The sequence below is a fragment of the Salpingoeca rosetta genome (assembly GCF_000188695.1).
Source record: "Salpingoeca rosetta unplaced genomic scaffold supercont1.1, whole genome shotgun sequence".
In the NCBI taxonomy this organism is placed as follows: domain Eukaryota; class Choanoflagellata; order Craspedida; family Salpingoecidae; genus Salpingoeca; species Salpingoeca rosetta.
In genome coordinates, this window is record NW_004457740.1 from 1,563,994 (window position 1) to 1,587,365 (window position 23,372).

Below are 23,372 nucleotides of genomic sequence, written 5' to 3' on the forward strand. Positions count from 1 at the left end.
TTTTTGAATGGCGTTTCTCGCACGTGATGGTCGCGCAGATGGCCACGTGGTTTGCGTTCCTTGACAAGCGCATTGGCGAGAACACCGGCGACTGGGCCGTTGGCGAGACGTTCACGCTGGCTGACCTGAGCATCATGATCCTCTGCGATGTAAGTTTGTCGCACATTCATTTATCGCGGCATGCAGTGCAATTGCGGGGCTGTGTTGTGGTTTGGGTAGCAAAGCTTGGCAATACCAAAACACATACACATACACACACACATACACATACACATAAGCATACATACACATACACATACACATATACATACACATGCACATACACATACACACATACACATACGCATACACATACACATATACCATTCACATGGGAGCGCCCCCCCCCCCACACCAAAATCGGACTCACCCCATGCATTTCTTCTTCTCGCGGTTGTGCAGTTCCTCAAGTCTGGTTTCATTGACTACATCAACGTCAACTTCCACGAGGACTACCCCAACGTCAAGGCACTGTACGAGAGCGTCAAGGCATACGAGCCGGTACGTCCATCCATACAACTGGCAAATGCCATGTAACGAGCAAGCCAATTGCCGACGCCGGATTGCACGTGGCCTCCGTGTCGACAAACTTACCTGCAGCTCGGACTCACACTCGCATGCACACACACACACACATACTCACACACACACACACACACACACACACCTATTCACACACATACAACACACACCCCTACTCACTCACTCACACACATGCAACACACACACACACACTCTCTCTCTCCCTCTCTCCCTCTCTCTCCAACCAACCAGGTTGCCAAGTACTATGCCAGCCAGCAGAAGAAGTAGGCTCCTAGCTAGAAGGACAATGGTGTCACCAGCCTAGTTGGGTCAGCAAGCGCCAGTGGCTGACAGCGCCGGTACTGTGCTAGTGCATCCATGTCATCTATTCTTTCTGCACAGTACAACTTTTGTCCAGCAATCGAGCTATCGCGGAGGTGGGTTGGTAGTGCGAGGGTAGAGCAGGCGGACACTGAGAAGTGGTGAGCATGCTTCCAGACGCAAGGACACACAGAGAGACAGAACGAAAGAAGACGCAGAAAGGGAAGAAGTCGGCGAGCAGTCAGGCCATGATGACTCCTTGACTTAACAAGAAACTCGCTGCAGAACATCGAGCCTTCGATTGAGCGGCAGAGCCAAACACAAACAGTGCGGTTGATGACGATTAGCAAAATCATTAATGAATATTCGTGGCTAACGACGACGACCCAACGCAAATCACGACGAGGAGCAAGGAGGCTACGCTTGCTTGCGTGCTTGTGTGCGTGCTCGTGTGTGTGTGTGCGTGCTTGTGTCTGTGTGCGTGCTCGTGCGCAAGGTGGAAGCTGGAAGCTTTCGTTCTTGTCGGTGTGCTCCTTTTGCCGCACGCACCGCGGACCATGGATGACCACATCAACGACTCAGAGGAGGTCCTGCTGGAGGGACCCCTCATGCGACCAACAGAGCAATCAAGGTTGGTGTGTGCGTGTGCACAAAGGCCAGGGAGGATAGGTGGCCACAGTCCCAGCTTTTGGCCTCTGGCAGAACGCACTTGCCCCCCCCCCACACACATGCACATGCACACGCACACACTCTCTTCCCCTCGCTTGCTCCTGTCACACACACTCTCTCACACACGTACACACGCACTCTCTCACGCACGCTCTTGTGCTGTGTGTACGTAGGTCCCGGGTTGCCAGTGCGAGGGTATCAAGACGAGCGCGCTCAGCTGCCGCGCGCCGTGCTTCTTTGCTTGCCCACGAAACACAACAGGCACAGGAAGAACTGTAAGGCCTCTCCTCGCTCACCAAATATTGCGGCGGGCACCCGGCGTTTGAAGAGACTCTGAACTGCGCTGCTTCTGCCCCCGTTGTTGTGTAGTTTTCTCACGGCACACACTCGCCCGCACACACACACACACACACACACACACACACGCACACACACACACACACACACACACACACACACACACACACTCATTCACACACGCACCAATAGCGCACAGCGAATTTCCCGCAAGTCAGTCCAGCAGTCGCGCGTCAACGCCAGGGTAGGCAGCATGGGCGAGCCTGTCCGTCCAGTTGCACACTGCAGTTGCACCCAGCAGAATGCTTCTGCTACCCCCCTCCCCGCTCGCTTAACACTGTGATCACCACCACCTCACACCCCTGCCTATACCCCATGCTGTCCTGTTTTGCCCCACAGGTGGAAGAAGAGTGGAACGTGTCAACCATGGAGGAGCTGAAGGTGTGTTGTGTTGTGTTGCATCGCGCTGCGCTGTTCTGCCTTTGGGTCTTGCATCTGGCATCGTAAGTGCATGTTCCAGCACTGCCACAAAGAGCACCTCATGCCTTATTGTGTGTGTGTGTGCGTGTCGGCGTCGTGTTGCATGCACTCTCTGCTCCCACCGCAACTCCCAGGCCGCGTTCTTCTCGACAACGGATGGTGCGCTGCATGCGTGTGTTTGTGTGCCGCTGCATGTGCGATTATGCGTACTGTGGTCAACACGCAAGAGGCAGCAGCTCACATGTCGGACTCTGTATTGTCTTGTCCTGCACGTTTACAGGTGTGCTCAACAGCGAAGAGTTCATCGCATCGCTTCGCGACTACACAAAGGTCAACTACAAAGCGCGCGCACACATATGCATGCGTGTGCATTCACACATGCACGTACACCTTGACAGCTCATGTCGTTTGCATGGACATTGTGCACATCCACCACCCCGCTTGGTCACTCACTGCCGTTTGCGTGACTGCAATGGGAACTGAACAGGCGAAAGGCGCCAAGTCGTATCTCCATGATCTCTTTGACAAGATTGACGGCGCAAACCAGGGCGCCATCACATGGGTACGCGTGAATGGTGGTGGTGGTGGTGGTGGTGGTGGTGTGGCCGTGAGTGTCTGGCGTGCGGGTGAGCCACTGCGAGTGTGAACCAAAATCTGTGTGAGACACAACCGTCACACGCACGCACACCCTCGCATGGACGCGAATGTAGGACGAGTTTGCAACATACATGCTGCTGGAATATCAGAAGAAGTCAGACACCTATACGCGATCAAAGAAGGTAAACACCACACGCAACTGTCCACCCCCCGCAACGACCCAACTTCGCCGCGACGTGTCCGACACACAGACACGCACGCACAAATTTTCACACACACCACACACACTCGCACTCACCTCTGCTTTGTGTGATCGATCAGGTGGTGCTGGACATGCCTGCCAGGGCCGGGCAGTACGCTGTACGCTCACCGTGCTGTGCCCTGCGCCTCAACAACGCCAGCCAGTTCATCATGCTCCAGGACAACGGTACCGTTTGCGCATTGCATGACTTGCTGCAATTCGCAGGCCCTCGTGTGTGCTGTGTGGGGGTGTAGTTGAACCGTGTCGCAAACGCGCTGTGCGTATGCGCGCGTGCACGTGCATGTGTGGTGGTGGTTGTTTAAGTTGTTTAAGTTGTTGTTGTTTAAGTTGTTGTTGTTTAAGTTGTTTAAGTTGTTGTTGTTTAAGTTGTTGTTGTTTAAGTTGTTGTTGTTGTTTAAGTTGTTGTTGTTGTTTAAGTTGTTGTCGTTGTTGTTGTTGTTGTTGTCGTTGTTGTTGTTGTTGTTTAAGTTGTTGTTGTTGATGTTGTGGGCAGCAGCTTTTCATGATCTCTCACATCCCTGTTGATGAAATGTACACGATTCGTTTGCGTCATCTTCTGCAGGAATGCTGAGCTTCTGGGGACCAGACTGCTCGCGCATCAAATCGGTATGTGTGCGGCTGTGCATGTGCATGTGTAAGCACGAAGTGATGTCGTGTGCATGGTGCTTTCAACTCCGACCCAAGTATCGCGACACCAACCAACGAACCGACCAACCAACCAACCAACCAACCAACCAACCAACCAACCGACCAACCAACCAACCAACCAACCAACCAACGAACCAACCAACCGACCAACCAACCGACCAACCAACCAACCAACCAACCAACCAACCAACCAACCAACCAACCGACCAACCAACCAACCAACCAACCAACCAACCACTGACAAAAATTTGGGTTTGCTTCTTCGTCATCACTATTGTCATGATCCTCACCGCGACGCCAACACCTTGGTTGACTGCCGCAGCACCAACTGGACATGGAGTCGAAGCGGAAAACAAAGTCCGCCTGGTGCACAGACGCGTGCATCCTCGACAAGCTTGGCCTGGTGAGCAACGTGGCTTCTGTGAGGTGCAGTGCCGTTTGGGTACTGTGGCCGAAACAGCAGCATCTTTCAGAGCTGGACTCAGCGGTATTGCCGTTGATGTGCACGCACGTGTGCCACGAACGGCATTCTCGCCCCCTCCACTCCCCTGTTTTTCTTGACTTCCTCCACGCCTCACTCATTGCCCCACCGTGTTTCGTCACAACACGGCCACTGTTCTTTCTCGTCATTTGCGTCACTGCAGCTCGTTGTTGCATCTGGCGAGCGAGAGCTCTGGTTCTTCAACTTCAGCACCATGGAAGCCATCTTCGTGGTGCGTATGCACGCCGAGTCATTTCATGTGAACGTGTGTCTGTATGCCTTTATATCTTTAATCCTGTGATCTTGTTTTTGCCCGTGTGTCCGTGTACTTGCATGCATGTGTACCCAGACCCCCCCCCCACCGTCTTGTCTTGTTTCTCACGAACCGCCGTCACTCCGCCACGACCTTGCACCCCATGCTTTCATCCTGCTCATCGCCTCCACAGCTGACGCATCTCGACGACACCCCGCTGTGTCTTGACACGACGTATCTGCGCCACGACCACACCACCGTCCTTCTTGTCGGCGACCATCAGGTGCGCCGGCCTTCACAACATCAGACGATGTCAATAGCGTTAACACCACACACACAGAAGCGCCTCACTTCACGCACGAGTACTTGCGGCCGCTGCGATCACCACCACCATCACCACCATCATCACCACCATCATCACCACCATCCCCCCCCCCCTATCTGACTCATAGCGTGTGTGCATTGTTTCCCCTCTGCTCGCGGCGACCAGGGCTGCTTGGTGGCGATTCACATGCCCGACGGTTTCCTGGAGGCGGAGCAGTTCAAGAACAGTCTCAGGTACCCCTCATGAACACACACACACACACACGCACACATACACGCACACATACACGCACACACACAACTCATACACAGACACAGATACACAGCCAGCCAGCACAACAACAGCCACACGAGACCCCTGTATGTACCCTGTACGCCCGTGTAGTATTCACACGTGTCTCACCCAACGTTGCGCGTGTGTCTCAGCCGGCGAAAACTGTATGGGGAAACGATGCGGGTGTCGATGGACGCTGTGAAAGTTGCGCGACCCTCCTACGGAAACATGTTTTACACGCGCTGGCTCGTGCACAACGATTGGGTACGTGTGCTGCAACACCAGTGAAGTGCTGACCGCATGCCTGCCTTTGCTGTTGTGCTGCTGCTGTGATGGTCCTGTGATGGTAATGGTGATGGTAACATCTCTGAACTTGTTACATTCCGTGATTGCCTTTTTTTTTTTGACTGTGTACGTGTCGTGTCGGCTTGTGTGTTTTACAGGTGTCGCAGATCATGTATTGCGAGCAGCTGCGCATGATCATCTCATCGTGCAATGACGAGGAAACGGGATTGGTGTGTTTGTGAATGTGTTACCACCTCGTGGGGGGGGGGAGAGGGGGAGAGAGCCAGAGAGAGAGGGAGAGAGACAGACAGAGAGACAGACAGACAGACAGATAGATAGATAGACACACACACACACGCACGCACACATACGTGTACACATACACACATGGGTGTGGGTGTGGTGTTGTGGGAGAGTGCGAGTGACACCAGCGGTTGTGCTCTGTGCTCACAGCTTGGGGGTTTCAATTCGCCTGTCCATGGCAGGTTGTTGGGGAGATTTTACAGCCCGCGCTGCAGGAGCCGAGGTCGTACAGGATCGACCCGCAAGGTTCATGCACACACACACACACACACACACACACACACACACACACACACACACACACACACACACACACACACACACACACACACACACACACACACGGACAAACCACCACCCCACCACCGCCTCTTCCTCCTCTTGCTCACGCTGCGCCGCTGCTGCTTGCGTGGTGTTCAGGTCCGAGTTCGCAGTATTTCCACCACGGCACCGGTCTCCGCCGCAACCAGGCGCAGACGGTGTTTCGGGTGCGCAAGGGCGTGCGTACCCTCGCATATGTTCCAAAGGGGAATCTCATTGCAACCGGCGGGCTCGACCGCGCAATCTGGGTACGACGCGCATTTCAAACTGACGCACACACACACACACACACACACACACACACACACACACACACACACACACACACACACACACATGGAAGCACGCGCGCGCACACACATGGAAGCACGCGCGCGCGCACACACACACACACACACAACCCATATCACAACACCAAAGGCGCATGTACGGGCCGCAAGTCGACACACCGTTCTTGGCGTGTTCACTCACAACCCCACGTGGATTCTGTTTGTGTGGCAGCTGTGGAATCCCTACGTCACTTTTCAGGCGGCAGGCGTGCTGCGCGGACACACAGGTGTGGCGACAAACCACCATCAGTGTCACACGCATTTGATGTGATGTGAATTGCATGCATCGTCACAACTGAAAAGCACCCACATGCGCGCGCACACACACGCGTACATATGGCCTCGCCTACCCTTCTCTTGTTGACCGTGAGTTTGTTGTGCAACTGTTTCACCCACTCCGCCCAACCTCGGCATTGGGCATTTCCAGCTCCCATCCACCACATATGCGTGAGCACAACTGGGGACTGTCGTCTCTACAGCCTCTCCGTCGACTACCAACTCCTGGTGCGTGCTGTGGCGCGCGTGTCGTGCTGTTTGCTTGGTTGTCCGCGTTTCCCGTTGCTTGTGCTGTTTGTTTGGGCTTGGCTGCCGCACTTGGCTGTATTCTCTCTGGCCACACCTGCCCTCACCCATCTCGACTGTATGTGCGCATGTTTTGTGTGTGCGCATGTATGCATGTGTGTGCGTGTTTGTGTTTGTGTTTGTGTGGACATGGCTGCTACTGCCAGGTGTGGGATCCCACCGACATGACGTGTCTCGCCAGCATTTCGCGTCGCCGTCACAAAATGACCGGCGATCCGACTGGTAGTGCAAGAGGGCACACCCACACCCACATACACACACATACACACACCCACATACACACACATACACACACATACACACACCCACATACACACACATACACACACCCACATGCATACATACACACAATCGCGTACATGGAGGTGATGTGTTTGCTCCCTCTCGCAGTCATCTCAGTTGTGCTGTTACAATTTCCTCACGCTGCATCCTGCCACGTGTTGATTCCACTTTCACCTTTGGTGTGCAGCCATGTTCTACTTCCCTGCTGCAACATCCCTCATCGTGCCAGCAGAGCACGTCTACTCCATACACATTCGAAACGGGTGCGTTCCACACACACACACACACACACACACACACACACACACACACACACACACACACACACACACACACACACACACACACACACACACACAAACAAACAAACAAACAATAGCGTGTTTTGGGGCTCGCGTGCGCATCACATTGCGCCCTCATGTGTTTCATGTGCTTGTATGTTTGCGCGTGTGTGCTGGGTTTTGGTATGTGAATGCAGGCACCGGCGCAAGGATGAGATTGTGTCGCATCAGAGCCCGCTTGTTGCGGCCGTGTTCAACGCACGCTTCCGCCACCTCGTCACCTGCTCTCGTGACGGCACCATCAAGGTCTGCATGGACTGTCAGCTGTATGCCTGCCATGTAAGCGAGCATGTGCAAGAAAGACGTGGCTCACATAATCGCTGTTCATCATTTCAGGTGTGGACAATCGAGGGCGACCAGGTCTTCGAGTTCTCCGTCTGTGACGGTGCGTACGCATACACGCATGCATGCAGAAGCTCCCACGCTGTTGTCGTTGGTCGATGTGCTGACTGACTGTCTGTGCTCGTCAAATTGCGTCTTCTATGTCCAAGTTTGCTGCCGCCAGTCTGTCGCGATGTTGGAGAGGGCCCGCAGCCACCACCAATCCGCTCACAACTGATTGCTTGTTGCCACTCAACAGAAGGGGAAGCCATTGATCCCGGCAAAGCGCTCACCGCCGTCACCTTCGACTCCTCCATGCGAAGGTCTGCTGTTGTTTTTGCTGTTTGCTTGCTTGTGGTGAGGACATGGCTGTACATGTTCGCGCGTGTGTTGCAACATCATGTAGTGTTCCTCCCGCAACCTTGGGATGTCCTCGTCCCACACTCATGACCACGACTCGCCCACTCGCCCTTGCTTCAGGCTCATCACTGCCCAAGTTAGTGGAGAAATCAAAGCGTGGAATTACGGCAACGGGCAATTGTTGCGTCACTTCAACAAAGTGAGCACACTGGACATTGTGTCTGCATGCACACGCGCGTCTTTGCCCTGATGCAGCCGCTTGTTCTCCTGTGGCTCACAGCACGCACACGCTTCATTTGCTCTCGTGACTTTGGTGGTTGTTACTGAAGGGAACCGACAAAGAAGTCACCAGCGTCGTCTACTTGGAACACGGCATGCTTCGGTGCACAATGACACACACACACACAAGCTCACACGTGTACATCTGATTGCCTCCGCTCGTTGAGTACCAACCTGCACTCGCAAAACGCATGCTGCCACGACGCACCAACCCCTTCTCATCTCTGTGCATCATCATCGCTCATGCGCGCGCGTGTGCTGATTAGGCGGATTGCGGCGACGGGCTGGGACCGTCGAATCTTCATGTTCAAGGATCTGCCGGAGGACGATTTGCACATGGCGCCCGTGCACCCGCTCCCGTCGCGATCAAAGGTCTCGGCTCGCTCATGCACACATACACACACATACACACGCACGCACGCACGCGCACACCCTGCATGTTTTGTTTGGAACTGCAGTTTACATTAGTTGACGTTAGTTGACATTCTGCTGAACATTTTCATCCATCAACTGCCGATTCATCAGGTGCAACACCACTCCGATGATGTGCAAGCACTCTGCTTCTGTCCGCCCAACACGCTGGCAACGTCGAGTTACGATGGCGAGGTGTGATGCCGCTGTGCATGCGTGTGTGTGTGTGTGTGTGTGTGTGTGTGTGTGTGTGTGTGTGTGTGTGTGTGTGTTTGATGTCAGTTCCCTGACCTTGACGATGCTCTGCATGGGACTTTGTCCATGATCTCAACGTGGTGAGCAAGTGGCTGTTTCTCGTATCGTCATGCCATTCTCCGCCCTCACGGCACACACACCCCAGGTAAAAGCGTGGAATGTGACGTCGATGAGTGTGACGGCGACAATGACGATACCGCCGCCAGAACCGCCGCGCCGCCGCAGTCAGCGCCGGCTCACATCCAGCAGTCCTCGCGTCGAGGAGATGGTGCGTTGACAGCGCGCACACACACACAGCCAACACACACACACACACACAGCCAACACACACATATGCACATGCATACCGCCCGTGTGGCTGTGACTATCACGTACTTGTTTATGTCGTCTGTTTCCGTTGCTCACGTCGTGTGTCGGCACACCTTCCCCTTACCAACTTTGCCGCTCTGTGCAGATGCAAGAACGCAACCTACCCCACCTGCTCTGTTTGGAGACGCGCGCAACGGCTGCTGATGTCGGCACGCTTGTCACCTGCGGCGGTTGTGGCAGCATCTACTTCTTCACCCTCGCCCATGGCGGCAGGCTCGTTGCCTGGTTCTCCGTGGTCAGTCAGCTCGTGTGCATGTGTGCTTGTGTGTGCAGGTGTGTGCAGGTGTGTGTGCATATGTGTGCGTGTATGTGTGTGTGTGTGGATCTCTATGTGCTCTCGTGCGTGGGGGAGGCGTGCGTGCTTGTGGGCGTGCGTGCTTGTGTGTTCCTTCATCGTTCATGACATCTGTGATTGTGTTTTTCGCATTCGTGCTTACATCGCCATCACTACCACCGTGTACGCACACATACACTGCTACTTTGGTGTTGCAGGATTCGGACAAGGACGTGACCATCACGCGTGTCAAGGCCACCAAGTGCAACCGCTTTCTCATCGCAGCAGACAGCCACGGTGCGTGATTGTACCGTGTATGCGCGTGCAGTGCCTATGTTGCCTGTTTGTTTGTGAGTATGCCTGTGTGATCACTTGGTGCTGGTGTGCAGTTTTCACCTGCGTTTTCACGCGTGTGTCGCTCATCGCCACGCTCACCTGCTCCACTGCATGTGTTGCTCGACAGGGTTTGTGCGTGTGTTTGACATTTCGCGGTACGCAAACGGGGGTGTGCAGACGCTCGTTGAGGACGATGCAGAGGACATGCAGGCAATTCCCGAGGAGGAGGGCCCCAGCATCAGCCGGAGGGCGAGCGAGGACGTCGGTCTCTCTGCATCCACGTCGTCCACAATCACAATCACCCGCGAGCCAGCAACAGCGTGGCCTGCCAGGGACAAGGACAGCAGCAGCCCTGGCGTGTCGCCGCCACACACGCGCTCGCCAACAAACAACCTCCTCCAGCCCGGTGACGCGGCCGTGACAGAGGCAGCAAGGACAGCGCGTGCTAATGCCCGCCGGCAGGTCACACGCACCCTGACGCGCAACAATTCCGTGATTGTTCCACCCACTTTTTCACGCGACGACTTTCTTCCGAGGGATGCAGGACCTCCGCTCGTTGCCATGTGGCGCGCGCACTTGGACGCCGTCACAGGCCTCGGTGCGCTGGGCTGTATTGTGGTGTATTGTGATGCGGTGTGGTGTATTCGGGTATGTTGGGGTGTGTTGTGGTGTGTTGGAAGTGACGTCAGCTTTGCGGTTGTGCAGCGTGCGGTTCGCTGGTGCGTTTGCCGTGGTGGTCGGTGTGCTCACGCTATCCTGATTGTTGTTGGTGTTTGAATTGCATTTCACCCATACGCCTGCCTGCAGAGCTGATTGAGGACTCGAGTTTGATTGGGGGCGACGCACAAGGGTGCGAACACATCTCTTGCCGACATGCGGGATTGGATTGCATGCGTGTGTGAGTGTTGCATCATTGGTCTGATTTGGTGCTCCCATATCGACACCGTGCCGCTCACACGCACACACACGCACACACGCACACACACCCACACATGCACACATGTGTTCCCTGTGCTGCTTGCTGTCGATAGGGTGATCATCTCCACGTCCAAGGACCAACGCTGCCGTGCGTGGGGATTCGGTGGCGAATTTATCGGCACGTTTGGTCAGGACTTCACATGGGACCTCCTGTCAAGGGACACCTGGGAGGTGCGTCGCCTCTCCTGTCTGTCTTGCCTGTCTTGCCTGTCTTGCCTGTCTTGCCTGTCTTGCCTGTCTTGCCTGTCTTGCCTGTCTTGCTTGTTTTGCCTGGTTCTGCTCTGTGCGCGGCCGTTCGCTCCTCTTTCACTTGTGTTCTCTGCGCAACTGTCCGTGCCCGAATCTTGCAAGCACACGCACCTCCGACACGCTCACAAGCGCTTACATACGCGCACCCACGCTCACACCCACGCTCGCATTCGTGTGCAGCATCCTGAGCGCCCTCCTGAGATTGTCAAGTACGAGGAGACGGAACTGAAGAAGAAAAGGGAGGAGGAGGCGCTGAAGAAGGAAATGGCCGAGCTTGGCATCTACGATGACGAGGATTCTGACAACGACAGCGGCGATGATGACGATCTCCGTGCACAGACGCCCTACGATACCCGCCTGAAGTTTGGCCTGGGCTCCACACGCGCCACCTCGCGCCGTCGCTCTGTTGCCCAGCAGCGGCAGGCAAGTCACAGCCGGTCCCGTGGCGTGTCGGCACAGGGCCGTGCGTCTTCGTCGGCGCGAACACTCACGCGGGCAACGACGGGGACAGCGCTGCAACAGCGGTTATCGGAGGTGAGGGCAGGCCCGCGGCTGGAGCGACAGACGTCAGACAGCATCTTCGATCTCCGGAACACCCCAAACCAGTCGTGGATGCCCATGGTGAGAGCGTGCGTGTGTATGGAAAAATAACGGGGTTTTTGTGTGCATGTATGTTTGTTTGTATGTATGTATGTATGTATGTATGTATGTATGTATGTATGTATGTATGTATGTTTGTATGGTTGCATGTTTGTATGTGTGTATGTGTTAAGTTATGTGTGCTGTTCTCTTGCGCCGTTTGGGAGCCACATTTCTCACGTTGTGGTGTCATTTCCTTGTGCTACCTTGTCAGCAACCACCAAAGAGGGATGGAGGTCGACGCCAGCAATCGCACGTTGTCAAGGGGTGCGTCTGTTTGTTTGTTTGTTTGTTTGTGTGTGTGTGTGTGTGTGTGTGTGTGTGTGTGTGTCGAATGTGCGTCAGCGAGAGCTGCAGCGGCGAATCTGTGCTCATTTGTGTGCATGTATGTCATTTCGCTTTGTGGCCCTGTCTCCTTCTCCTCATCTCCCCAGCTCACACACACGCACACGTCTTCGTTGTGCACTGCCGCTGCGCTATTGTGATGTCTGCTTCAGGCGGGCGCGAAAACAGTCCATGCAACGCTCTCTTGCCCGTGAATCCTCCGCCGTCGCCTTTCAGAGGTGCGTATGCGCGTGTGTGTGTGTCTGTGTGTGTCTGTGTGTGTCTGTGTGTGTCTGTGTGTGTCTGTGTGGGTGTTTGGTGTTTACTGCTCATACTCATACTCCTCCCTCCACCCCATCTCACCCCCCTCTTGGCGTTGATTGTTTTCTTTGTCCCTTCGCGTGCGCCCGTAGGTTGGCTGGGCGGCCCAGCGGGAACTGGGAGCGCCACATCCGCTCACTGCCGCACCGGCTGCCCTCCCGCCAGGTGTACCTGTGCCTGCCGTATCACGGCCTGAACAAAGTGAACGCGCCGGAGAAGCCCCAGTACCAGGATGACACCTCTTTCCTTGTGGAGCAGATGAAGCGATAACTCGCTGCTCGTCTTTGTTTGCCTCTTCCTCCTCTCGGATGTGCTTCTTCCTGCCTTCTTTTCTTCCGTCATATCCCATGCATTTCGCCGGGGGTTTTTTTCTTCGTTTTGACCCATTCAAGCTGCATGCTGTGCGTTAGCTGCTCTCGCTTGAGACTCTGGACTGACATTAACGAATGTGACATTTTGACTGCACCAAGCTGTTGCTTTCGCTGAAGTACTCGACTGCCTTTCGTTTGGCCCTTCACAGGTAGTGAACCCAATCAACCCCTCCATCTTGCATGATGCTTTCCCTTAGCTATGTTGTTGTTGTTGTTGTTGTTGTTGTTGGTGCTGGTGGTGGTGCTGGTGATGATGTTCTGGTTTGCTGTTGTGTGCATGCCATTTCACGCCAATAGACCACCTCAAACCGATGCACGCCATCTCGTGTTTCTTTCCGCTTTCGTTTCGTTGTACACGGAGCGAGGACCAAAAAGCAAGCTTCAAAGCATGATGAGTGCAGAATGTAGATGTAATCAGGACATGCCATTGTCAGTTATTGTGCAGGATTGACTAGGACGGCCGCGCAGGCTCGAAGAACACGTCACTGCACGTGAGAGAATGCGGAGAGCCAAGCGGCGGACATAGCAATAGACAGGCGAAAGTATGAACAGGTCTGCACGGTGGCGATGCAGCTTTGAACAAGAAGAAGGCACATGATACACTAGAAGGGACAGTCGGCTCCATCCTGCATACGCACACACGCATACGCGCACACACGCACACGCACACACGCACGTGCCTACATTCACTCACCTTCACACACACACACGCATTCCTACATCCCTACACTCATCACTCACTCACTCACTCACTCACAATCACACACCGCACACACGCAAACAAACTCGCCCACTTTCACTCTTTCTCTCCCACGTCGTTGCTATGGTGCCGTCGTTGATTGCTTGGCTGCAGATGCAAGCAACGGCCACAGCACTGCCTGCCTGCTGAAGAACTCGTCAAGCAGCCGTTGTTCCTCCTGCACCGCGTGCGTCAGCGTACGCTTTGGTGGAGCGTGTACATTAGCAAGGCTCGAGTCAAAGGCGGATTTGGGAAGTCCAAGTAGCCTCGCAAAGGGCCCGGCAAGCAGGCGTGGGTTGTGCACAAAGTCCTCATACTGCAACATCGTCCATTTGCCACACGATAGATGCGGCAGGGCGTTGTTGATGGCGACCAGGCTCTCTGCAACCATGCGGGCCTGGAATTGCGAGTTCTTGTACTTTGACGGGCCGTCCTCCGAACGAAAGCGGCGCACAGCGGATAGGACGGCGTCTGTGGGGTTGCGGTAGAGCACAATGACGCGCAGGTCAAACAGCTTCCCGTCAAGCTTCGCCAGCTGCAGCAGGTCTGGATGTGCCAGACTCCCTGCAAACTGGCCCATGGGATACGAGTTTTGCGCGTCGATGACGGTGGCGCCACGCTGCGCTGCGTGCTCGAAGACCGGACGCATGGCTGCCTCGCGCTCCTCAAGTGAGATGCGCGAGTAGTGGTAGGATGCGTGGTTCTCAACGCCAAGCTGGTGAAACACTTGGTCGTACACGATCAGCTCGAGTGGGACGGAGTCTTCCTTCAGCTTTTCCCAGACAGACAGCAGGGCGTGGTGGCCACTTCCCTCGACACCGGCGACGAAGACAAACTTGGGCAGGGGCTTCTTGGGCGCGGTCATTGGGGTGCAGTACGGACCATCCATGACTACGCGGTTGCGCTGAAATCCTTGCAACTCCACCTCATGCACGTTCTCTGCCCCCACCACGATGTGCTGTGATGACGCATGGCCATGCTTGTGGGCGCGCTGCTTTCGCTGTTTGATTGGATGCATACGTGAGGGCACGTGTAGTGGTGCATGTCAATGAATCAATGAATGAGCTGAAACGAAAGGAGACGAGCCAAGAAGAGGCGCGTTGAGAGGAGGAGACAAGCAGATGGATGGCGCGCAGTCAAAACAACAAGTCGAGAAGGTTTCCAATCGGGCAGGCGCACATACACGAACAAATACATACGTCTCATCACACACACGCACATTAAACATTCACGCACATCGAACATACACGCACACATACACATACACGACCCACACTCTGCACAGGCTGACACTCGGTACGCAAACACGTGCGTCACGTTGTACAGACCTGTGCAGACCATTCTTGAATGCGCTTGTTGACGTCTGCTGCTCGAATTTGAAGCTTGGCCGTATCTCCCTCCAACGCCTCGAGCTGGTTATTGAGGGACTCCAGCTCACGCGCCAACTCGGCCGTCTGCGTGCGCGCGTATTGGATCTTGCCTGCGATCCGCGTTGTCACCAACATGTGGCACGCCAACAAAATGATGAGGCCAACCACGCCATGCAGCACGGCTGCAAACCTCATCTTTGGCACCGTCAGCCGGCTCGTGGCCACCCGCAGCAGCATTTCGCTCGCGCTTATCGCCATGTGCGTTTGAGTGTGTGTGTGTGCGTGCGTTTGAGTGTGTGTATGTGTGTGCGTGTGTGTATGTGTGTGTGTTTGACTGCGTGTTTGACTGTTCTCGCGCGTTGTTGCTGTACAGAAAGGGGTGGGTGCGAAATTTTTGTGGTGTCGTTGACAGTTGTATTTTGCAACGGTCGTTGGTTGGTTGGTGATGTGGGAGGAGGACAACAAGCGCAGCCGCCATGTGCATCGTGGTGTGGCAGCCGCAGACACTGGCACGGATCGCGCTGGAGAGACGGGCGAGACACGGCTCCGTCCATCATCACCTGCTTCACCGTCTTCGTCGTCCACTTCCTCTTCTGTTTCGTCCAGACTGACCTCGCCAATGCGTGCTACAAGAAGCAGTGGCAGGATACCAGCCCACCAGCAATCGCTTCCGGTGAGATGGCGCCCGTGCATGCCGTGCTGCAGCACGGTGCCACCTCTCTGCTGCTTGCGGTGACTGTTGCCGATGGTGGTTAGCGGCCGCAGCTCATCTCGGACACATGGCTACGAGTGGTTGTGGTTGATTGGGCTGCATGCAAGGGGTCTGCCCCTGCACGAGGCAGCCGCAACCAACTCACACTGTGCCGCACACACACACTTACACACACACACACATTCACACACACACACATTCATACACCCGCACACACATTCACACACACACACGCACACACCACAGGGGTCCACTGCTGCCACTGGCGGCGCTGCTTCACTGTTGGAAGGCTCTGAAGGTGAGTGACGTGAGATTGAAGGGCGAAGTTACACCAAGCAGGTGCCTATGCACCGCACCAGCACGCAGCACACCAGCTCCACACAGCTGCTTCAGCACAACCAGATGGGGAGGGGAGGCTGTGCGTACGCCTTCACGCACTCGCTCATTCCGCTAGCATCTGGTTGTTTTGATGACCATTGCAGATCCACTCCGGGACCTGGAAACGCGGCTGGACGAGCTCCTAGAGAAGAACAGGCGCCAGCAGCAGCAAACACGTGTGTTTCGTCTGCATGTACATCTGTGTGCTGCTCGAGCCTTGTGTGATGCCACCGTGTACTTTGTGTTGTTTCCCGTCTCCAAGCACCTCCACCGAAGCCAGTTCGCTCACGAGCCACCATGCACATGCTATGCACTGGTCACGTTGTCGATTACAGGTCAGCGCATGGAGGTGCTGAATGTTCTGGACCGCATGAGAGGCAAGGAAGAGGACGACGACGACGACAACGATGATGATGATGATGATGATGATGATGATGATGATGATGAGGAGGACGACGGTGTTGGTACAGTCGATGGTGATGGTAATGACGATAGGGGCAATATTGGTGGCAGTGGTGAGGGTCAGTTCAGCTGGGAGCACGGGACCACTGGCGCTCCATCGGCCCAGAAGCACAGATCAACTGGCAGGGCAGGCAAGCGCACGCAGCAGCAACGGCACGTGTCACGCATCCCTGTCCTCTCGGAAGAGCTTCAAGGAATGGAAGCGGAAGTGCAAGCAGCCATGGCGGAGATCCAGAAGCAGCTTAAGCAAGGCGTTGACTCGCCCTTGCCCGCCCGGCGCCACCCACGTCAGCACCACCAGCAGCACCAGCACCAGCACCAACAACACCAGCAACAGCAGCGACAACAGCGGAGACAGCCAAGGGTGAGAAGAGAAGATGGAACAGAGGTAGGCAGCGATGCGGCCGAATGGGCCCAAAGAAACAAGGAAGAAGAAGGCAGCAGCGGCGACATGGACACGGTGGCGTCAGATGTGTCCTCCTCGACACAGGCAGCAGGAGGCTGGAGCGATGCTGCCTCGCCAGACCACTCTGCGCAACTGGACAGCACAGCGTCGCACGCCTCCAGCCCGTACAGGCAACCAAGGCAGGCGGGACGATGGGGCGAGGAAGGCGGCAGAGTGGCAGCACGTGACAGCCATCGCGGCACTCAACAGCGACACGGCAACGAAGTGGTGCGCATGGCTGGGAGTGGGAGACAGACTGTGCAGCGGCTGCTCGGACAGGAGCTCTCGCAGGAGAGACAACGTCGCCTACATGCCGAGGCTGTCGTTGAACAGCTGCAACAGCAGGTTGAGGAGGAGCGGGCACGTGTCAGCCACGCCAACTCAAGGTGGGCACCACACAGCCTGTTGTGTAGCTCGTGGTGCACTGCTGACTTGACCATGCACGTGTACGTGCACGGTCGATTGTGACTGTGCATCCTCGGCGGGTCTGGGCCCTTTCAACGCATGCAACCACCACTCTTTGTTTTGTCATCAGCATTGTTGTCTTCATCATCATCATCATCATCATCATGATCATCACCACCGCCACAACCACCACTACCACCCCTGTTCTTGCAGACTGGCAACTGTGATGAACACAATGTCGCGTCTTGAAGGAGTTCTCACCCGGAGCACGCAGAAGAACAAGAGGTGGGCACGCCACATACGGGGTGTGGATATTGTTGTTGAAGTGAATGCAGAGACCATTCGTACACGACAACCGATGCCACTTATCCGCACATGCAATTTTTAACTTCAGTTGTGTGTCCGCCCGTGTGTATGTGTATGTGTGTGCGTGTGCGCGCGTGCGTGCGTGTGTGTGTGTGCGTGTGTGTGCGTGTGTGTGTGCGTGTGTGTGCGTGTATCTGCTTCTGTCTGTCTGTCTGTCCGTCTGTCTGTCTGTTTGTGTCTATGCACAGCCTCCAGGATGTGATCACACAGAAGAACCATCAGATTGATCAAGCTGAGAAGCGCGAGAGACAACACCAGGTTCGTAGGCAATGCCGGCTGCTGGTGTTGTTGGTCAGCCAATGCGCGCGCATGTGTCTGAGGGGTGTGCGTGGGAGTGTGTGCGCGTGTGTTGTGTATGATTATGAGTTGGCTGTATATCGTCATTGTTTCACCCTGTATGACACCCACTGTTTCCTGCATACCCATTCCACGACTGCATGTGGTGCTTCCATTTGGCCGCAGGACAAGATACGAAAGCTGGAGAGGGAGTTGCGTGCACAATCGGATCAGTTCCAGGCACAAGTGAGTGAAGTGGTTAAAATGATGCCTGTCTGTGTGTGTGTGTGCGTGTGTGCGTGCATGCGTGTGTGTGCGTGTGTGTAGGCGTGTTTGCGTGTGTGCGTGTGCGCGTGTTGTTTGTATTGGGGCCATTGCTGCATCATGTGCAACTTTGCTTGTTTGCAAGCTGTTGGTGACACTCACTTCCGCGTGCCGTTGTCCTTTGCGCTCATTGCACCAACATCCATACCGCCTCGACTTGTCACCCCCAGACCAAGACCATCCTTGACTTGAAGGATGCAGTGCAGCGGACAAATCTGCAGCAGCTTGAGCGCGTGCGTGCGGCGGAGATGGAGACATTGTCCGTGCAGAACCAAGCTGAGATGCACCGCCAGGCACTCAAGCAGGCAAACAAGACCATCAAGAAGCTCGAGGTGCGCTGTGCTGCGCTGTCTGTTGTTGTTTGTTTGTGTGTTGCACCTTTCGTGTCTTTTTTTCTTGTCTTTGTTGTTGCATGCTCACCACGACCACAACACTCACCTAACACGCACACATGAATACACGCACACATGGATACACGCACGCACACACCCAACACGCACACATACACATACACGCACACTCACACGCAGGCGACGTTGACTGAGCGGGAGACGGTGCATTCACGCCGAATGGACGGGCTCATTTCCCCACACGGACCAGAGGTGCAGCGTATTGTGAACCAGCGTGAGCGTGAGCTGCAGTCGCATTTTGATGCTCTGCAAAATGCAAAACAGCAGGAGCTGGACGACATTCGCAGGTATACTGTGTGCTGTCTTCTGTTAGCTTGCTTACTTGTTTGTTTGTTCGTTTTGTTCATGTGTGCTATTTTGTTTGTTGTTTGTTCGCTTGCTCGCGTCATGTTGATGATTCTTTGCCAAGGATCACGTGGGCTGTTTGTGATGTTTTCATGCACATCCTCACGTGAAACACGCCCTTGACTTCCGGCGCCCGTCCCTCAACGCGTTGCGTGCGCGGTGGCCATGCTAGCAAGTACCAGGTACTGGAAGGCGAGTACCACACTGCGCTGCGCTACGAGCAGCAGCGCAATTCATCACTTCAGGAGGAATTTGCAAGTACGCAGCAGGACTTGAAGCAGGCGCGCGAAGCACTCGAAGTTGCAAAGGAAGAGGTGTGTATGTGTGTGTGTGTGCGTGTCGCTCGCAAAGGCACAGCAACGGTGTTTCACCTCTCCACCACGAGCCACGCGACGTTTGTCTCGCACCATGTCGCCGTGGTACTCGCTCATGATGACATTCTTCATTCCCTTGTTTCCTTTGCTTGCGTCCGTGTACATGGGTTGCCCTTTGGTGCTTGCTGTTTCTCCCGTTGTGTTGACGTCGACGCAGGCGACGAAGAATGCACAGCTGCTGGAAGAGATGGCAAACGTGATTCGACAGCAGCAGACGCATCTCAAGCAGCAGTCGGTTCGCATCAAAACCATCACTCGAGAGTACGTTGACATGCGCGTTGACAGAAATGGACGGCGATATTTGCCGTGTGTGGTATTGCCCGTGTGCCGTTGCGTACACCCGTGGGAGCACGAAAGTTGGGATTGCCTTGGTGCCACAGTGTGCGCGCGTACTCACGTATGCTTGTGTGTGTGTGTGTGTGTGTGCGCGCGTGCGTGCGTGTGTGTGTGTGTGTGTGTGTGTGTGTGCGTGCGTGTGTGTGCGTGCGTGTGTGTGTGTGTGTGTTCTGCAGGAAGGATCGTCTTGCCCGGCATCTCGCTGAGCAAAAAGAGCAGCGACGCGAGGACCAATCGGCATTTGCATCAAAACTGGACGAGCTCAAGGACGCAAACAACAAGGTGTTTCACTGTGTTATGTGCTGTGCGCATCAGCGTGCAGTGGGACATGTGCTGCCCACTGTGCGCTGTGCGCGATGCGTTCACACGCGCAGACATGTAAATTCATCATGCCTCGCTCTTTCGGCGCCTTTACTCATCTTCTTGACTTTGTGCGTGTGTACGTGCGTACGTGCATGGCCGCTTGTGTGAATATGTGTGCAACGTACGTCTGTGCAGGTTGAGGCGCTTGAAAATGTCATCAGCGGTCTTCGCAAAGAACGCGAACTCTGGTCCCACGAACTTGCAAACCAGGTGCGTGTCAGTGTGTGTATGTGTATGTATGTATGTATGTATGTATGTATGTATGTATGTATGTATGTATGTATGTATGTATGTATGTATGTATGTATGTGTGTGTGTGTATGAATGTATGTGTGTATGTATGTATGTATGTATGTATGTATGTATGTATGTATGTATGTATGTATGTATGTATGTATGTATGTATGTATGTATGCGTGCGCGCGTGTGAATGCATGTAGGTAAGCGTGCTTTTAGTGCACGTGCACATGTGAGCGCTGGTGCCTGTTCCTCACAAGTGTCTGCCTGTTACATCAGGGCGCGAGTTTGGCTGCAGATCGGGGCAAATTGGAAGCGAAGGCGCAACAGATGCAGCAGCGTGTGGAACAGCTTGAAGAGCAGTTGAAGGAACTCAACCAAACACTCGTCGTTAAGGTGTGTGTGTGTGTGTGGGTGCGCGCGCGTACATGTGTGTGTGTGTGCGTACATGTGTGTGCGCATGCGTGGGTACGTGTGGGCATATGTGAGCAAGTGCATTTCTCATTCGCTCAACGTCCTAGTCTGATTCTCGCATGCTCCTCTGACTCACCGTCACCTCAGGACAAAGTGATTGATGATCAGGCAGAGGAACTGAAGGTGTTGCGCGTTCGCGTTGCCGACGCCCAGCGCGAGCTTTCCCGCGTCACAGAACAACACAGGTGAGCAGCAGACGTGTGTATCCGCGTGAGTGTGTGTGTGTGAGTGTATGAGAGAGGCTGTGTGTGTGTGCATGCGTAGATGGGACAGAGAGAGAGAGAGAGAGAGAGAGAGAGAGAGAGAGAGAGAGAGAGAGAGAGAGAGAGAGAGAGAGTGTGTGTGTGTGTGTGTGTGTGTGTGTGTGTGTGCACAGGTGCGTGTGTGTGCGATCGAGCGAGCGAAAGTATGTTGGTGTGAATGCCTTCGTGGCGTTGTATTTTATGGTGTGTTTGACACTTGTGCAATCGTCTGTCATGTCTTACGTTGTATGTGCAGAGAGCGGGAGGCGGATTTGCAAGACCGGCTTGATGTGGAGCGCGAGCTGTCGCAACAGCTTCAGTCTGACTTGGAGGTATGCATGCATGCATGCAAGCAAGTATCGACGCCCTGCGTGAAACCTGATGCGTCATCCAACCAGCATGGCAGCAAGTAGCCATCGTCTTCCATGTACGTGTGCTGCTTTGCGTGTATTGACGCGCGCTATCAAACACATGCACTGCGCCGCCCTGTTTTTCATCCTCAGGCTGCCGTAGGGAAGAAGGCGCGGGTACGCGAAGAGCTGTCTGCATTGTCTGCAGAGAACGACACCCTTCGCAAGGAAAACCAACGGCTCAAGTGCGTGCCTGAGCAGACGTTCTTGCATGGTTCTGTTGTTCCCTCTCAGTGATTACTTTTGAGTGCCGTGTTGCCTCCAAGACATGGTGGGGTGGGCAGGGGGGATGTTAGCTGACCGTCATACTGGTTTCGGACTTGTACAATCCCGCACGCACGTTCATACGCTGCTTTCACATCACAACACAGGTCGAGCTGGGAGGAGACGGGGATGAAGTTGGGGCAGCTGGAATTGGAAGTCCAGAGCATGGAGCGGGTGAGTTGCCTGTACCTGTTTGTGGGTGCACACGGCGTGTGCGATTGCAAGCTCAGCCAGGGGCAGCAGTATCAGCCGGTGTAGTGCCAGCAGCTGGTGGTGGCGGGAACGTTGGGAGAAATCATCGCTTAATCTTTCTTGGCTGGTTTGTTCTGTGTTGATTTGTTCGTTTCGATGGTGTCGTTCCATGCGGTTGTTGTTGCCTGCAGGCATCGCGAAAGCGAGAAGAGAATGCGGTGCGGGAAAAGGAGGAGGCTGAGATGGCGCTGTTGCAGGCGCGCGAAGAGGCAGATGCGGCAAAGGAACAGCACCGGCGTGAGCTTGCACGCATCACCAAGCAGGTATGGATCGCAACAGCAATTGTCTCCGTGAAAGGGGAAGAAGGGCTTGAGTGGTGTGTGATGTTGGAACCTTGCTGACATTGTGAGTACCTTGTGTTACTTTTTTGTGTTGTTGTTGCATTGTTGTATTGCTACATTGTTGCATTGTTTTGCATTGTTTTGCTTTGTATTGTTGTATTGTTTTGTTTTGCATTGCGTTGTTTTGTGCTGACTTGTGATGCCTTTTGTTGTGGTTTGTGAACGCACATGGAATTGCTGCGGCGTTATTGGCATGCACGCTAGCACGAGCAAGTGGTGCAAGTGCTGGATACGACGCGAAAGGAGCTTGAGAGCGCGTATCAAACAATCGAGCAGCAGGCAGCACAGCTACAGGCAGCCGAAGGTTGGCCATGGGCGACTGCTGTGTTGTGTGAATGATGTGACCTCGAACACTTTAGATTGAAGATTTTTCGATTGTTTCCGCGTTTATTTCTTTGCTTCCGTCGTTCCATTGTTTGCGAGCTGTTGCTGCTGTTCCAACCAAACTCACGTTCTTTCACCACTGCCGATGATGACAGCGGAAGCCGAGAAGCGGAGGCGAGTGCACGACGGAAAGATTTCGCAACTGCAGGCGCTGATCCAAGAGCTGAACTCGGATGAGCCCGCGTGATGTGACACGTTGTGGAGCAAAACGATAACCTTGGGAGGGAGAGCCGGGGGGGGGGGAGGAGGGGAGGATCATATCAAGCACTTGTGTGAGTAGTGCACAGAGTTGACCGATCGATCTGGCAGCATGTGTGCTGATGTGATGACACGTGTTTTGATGCGGTGAATGTGATTTGATTTGAT

At 54.6% G+C, this 23,372-nt stretch overlaps 4 protein-coding genes across 4 annotated transcripts in view; 3 read left to right on the forward strand and 1 right to left on the reverse strand.

The window, feature by feature from the left end:
- PTSG_00358 (uncharacterized protein) overlaps positions 1-982 on the forward strand; it is a 2,057-nt gene extending 1,075 nt beyond the window's left edge. Inside the window, exons 4-6 of the mRNA XM_004998850.1 lie at positions 39-149; positions 442-540; positions 814-982. Coding sequence (XP_004998907.1) covers positions 39-149; positions 442-540; positions 814-849 — 246 coding nt within the window. The 3' untranslated portion in view covers positions 850-982. The remainder of the gene's footprint in view (positions 1-38; positions 150-441; positions 541-813) is intronic.
- A 267-nt stretch (positions 983-1,249) lies between these two features.
- On the forward strand, positions 1,250-13,295 carry PTSG_00359 (uncharacterized protein). The gene is made up of 39 exons (XM_004998851.1): positions 1,250-1,513; positions 1,725-1,826; positions 2,041-2,092; positions 2,248-2,289; positions 2,463-2,487; positions 2,609-2,658; positions 2,816-2,890; positions 3,039-3,107; positions 3,247-3,352; positions 3,750-3,793; positions 4,158-4,238; positions 4,480-4,548; positions 4,763-4,852; positions 5,060-5,127; positions 5,320-5,431; positions 5,611-5,682; positions 5,938-6,001; positions 6,176-6,324; positions 6,578-6,632; positions 6,833-6,909; positions 7,134-7,209; positions 7,457-7,532; positions 7,748-7,856; positions 7,947-7,995; positions 8,191-8,254; positions 8,412-8,490; positions 8,621-8,673; positions 8,837-8,942; positions 9,096-9,176; positions 9,382-9,504; positions 9,691-9,840; positions 10,098-10,176; positions 10,343-10,813; positions 11,023-11,065; positions 11,247-11,364; positions 11,623-12,063; positions 12,296-12,348; positions 12,579-12,644; positions 12,819-13,295. The coding sequence occupies exons 1-39, from the start codon at positions 1,440-1,442 to the stop codon at positions 12,994-12,996; spliced, it is 3,891 nt and encodes a 1,296-aa protein (XP_004998908.1). The 5' UTR covers positions 1,250-1,439; the 3' UTR covers positions 12,997-13,295.
- Positions 13,296-13,422: 127 nt separating this feature from the next.
- Positions 13,423-15,587, reverse strand: PTSG_00360 (uncharacterized protein). The gene is made up of 2 exons (XM_004998852.1): positions 15,165-15,587; positions 13,423-14,836 (listed from the first exon to the last, which is right to left on the reverse strand). The coding sequence occupies exons 1-2, from the start codon at positions 15,462-15,464 to the stop codon at positions 13,919-13,921; spliced, it is 1,218 nt and encodes a 405-aa protein (XP_004998909.1). The 5' UTR covers positions 15,465-15,587; the 3' UTR covers positions 13,423-13,918.
- Positions 15,588-15,618: 31 nt separating this feature from the next.
- Positions 15,619-23,246, forward strand: PTSG_00361 (uncharacterized protein). Its single transcript, XM_004998853.1, has 21 exons — positions 15,619-15,879; positions 16,165-16,216; positions 16,401-16,472; positions 16,632-17,589; positions 17,822-17,893; positions 18,163-18,232; positions 18,437-18,496; positions 18,745-18,906; positions 19,105-19,271; positions 19,502-19,643; positions 19,861-19,964; positions 20,216-20,321; positions 20,538-20,612; positions 20,919-21,035; positions 21,201-21,298; positions 21,612-21,687; positions 21,859-21,950; positions 22,137-22,203; positions 22,413-22,544; positions 22,827-22,926; positions 23,102-23,246. Exons 1-21 carry the CDS (start codon positions 15,652-15,654, stop codon positions 23,191-23,193), a joined length of 3,042 nt encoding a protein of 1,013 aa, XP_004998910.1. The 5' UTR covers positions 15,619-15,651; the 3' UTR covers positions 23,194-23,246.
- Positions 23,247-23,372: the final 126 nt, after the last annotated feature.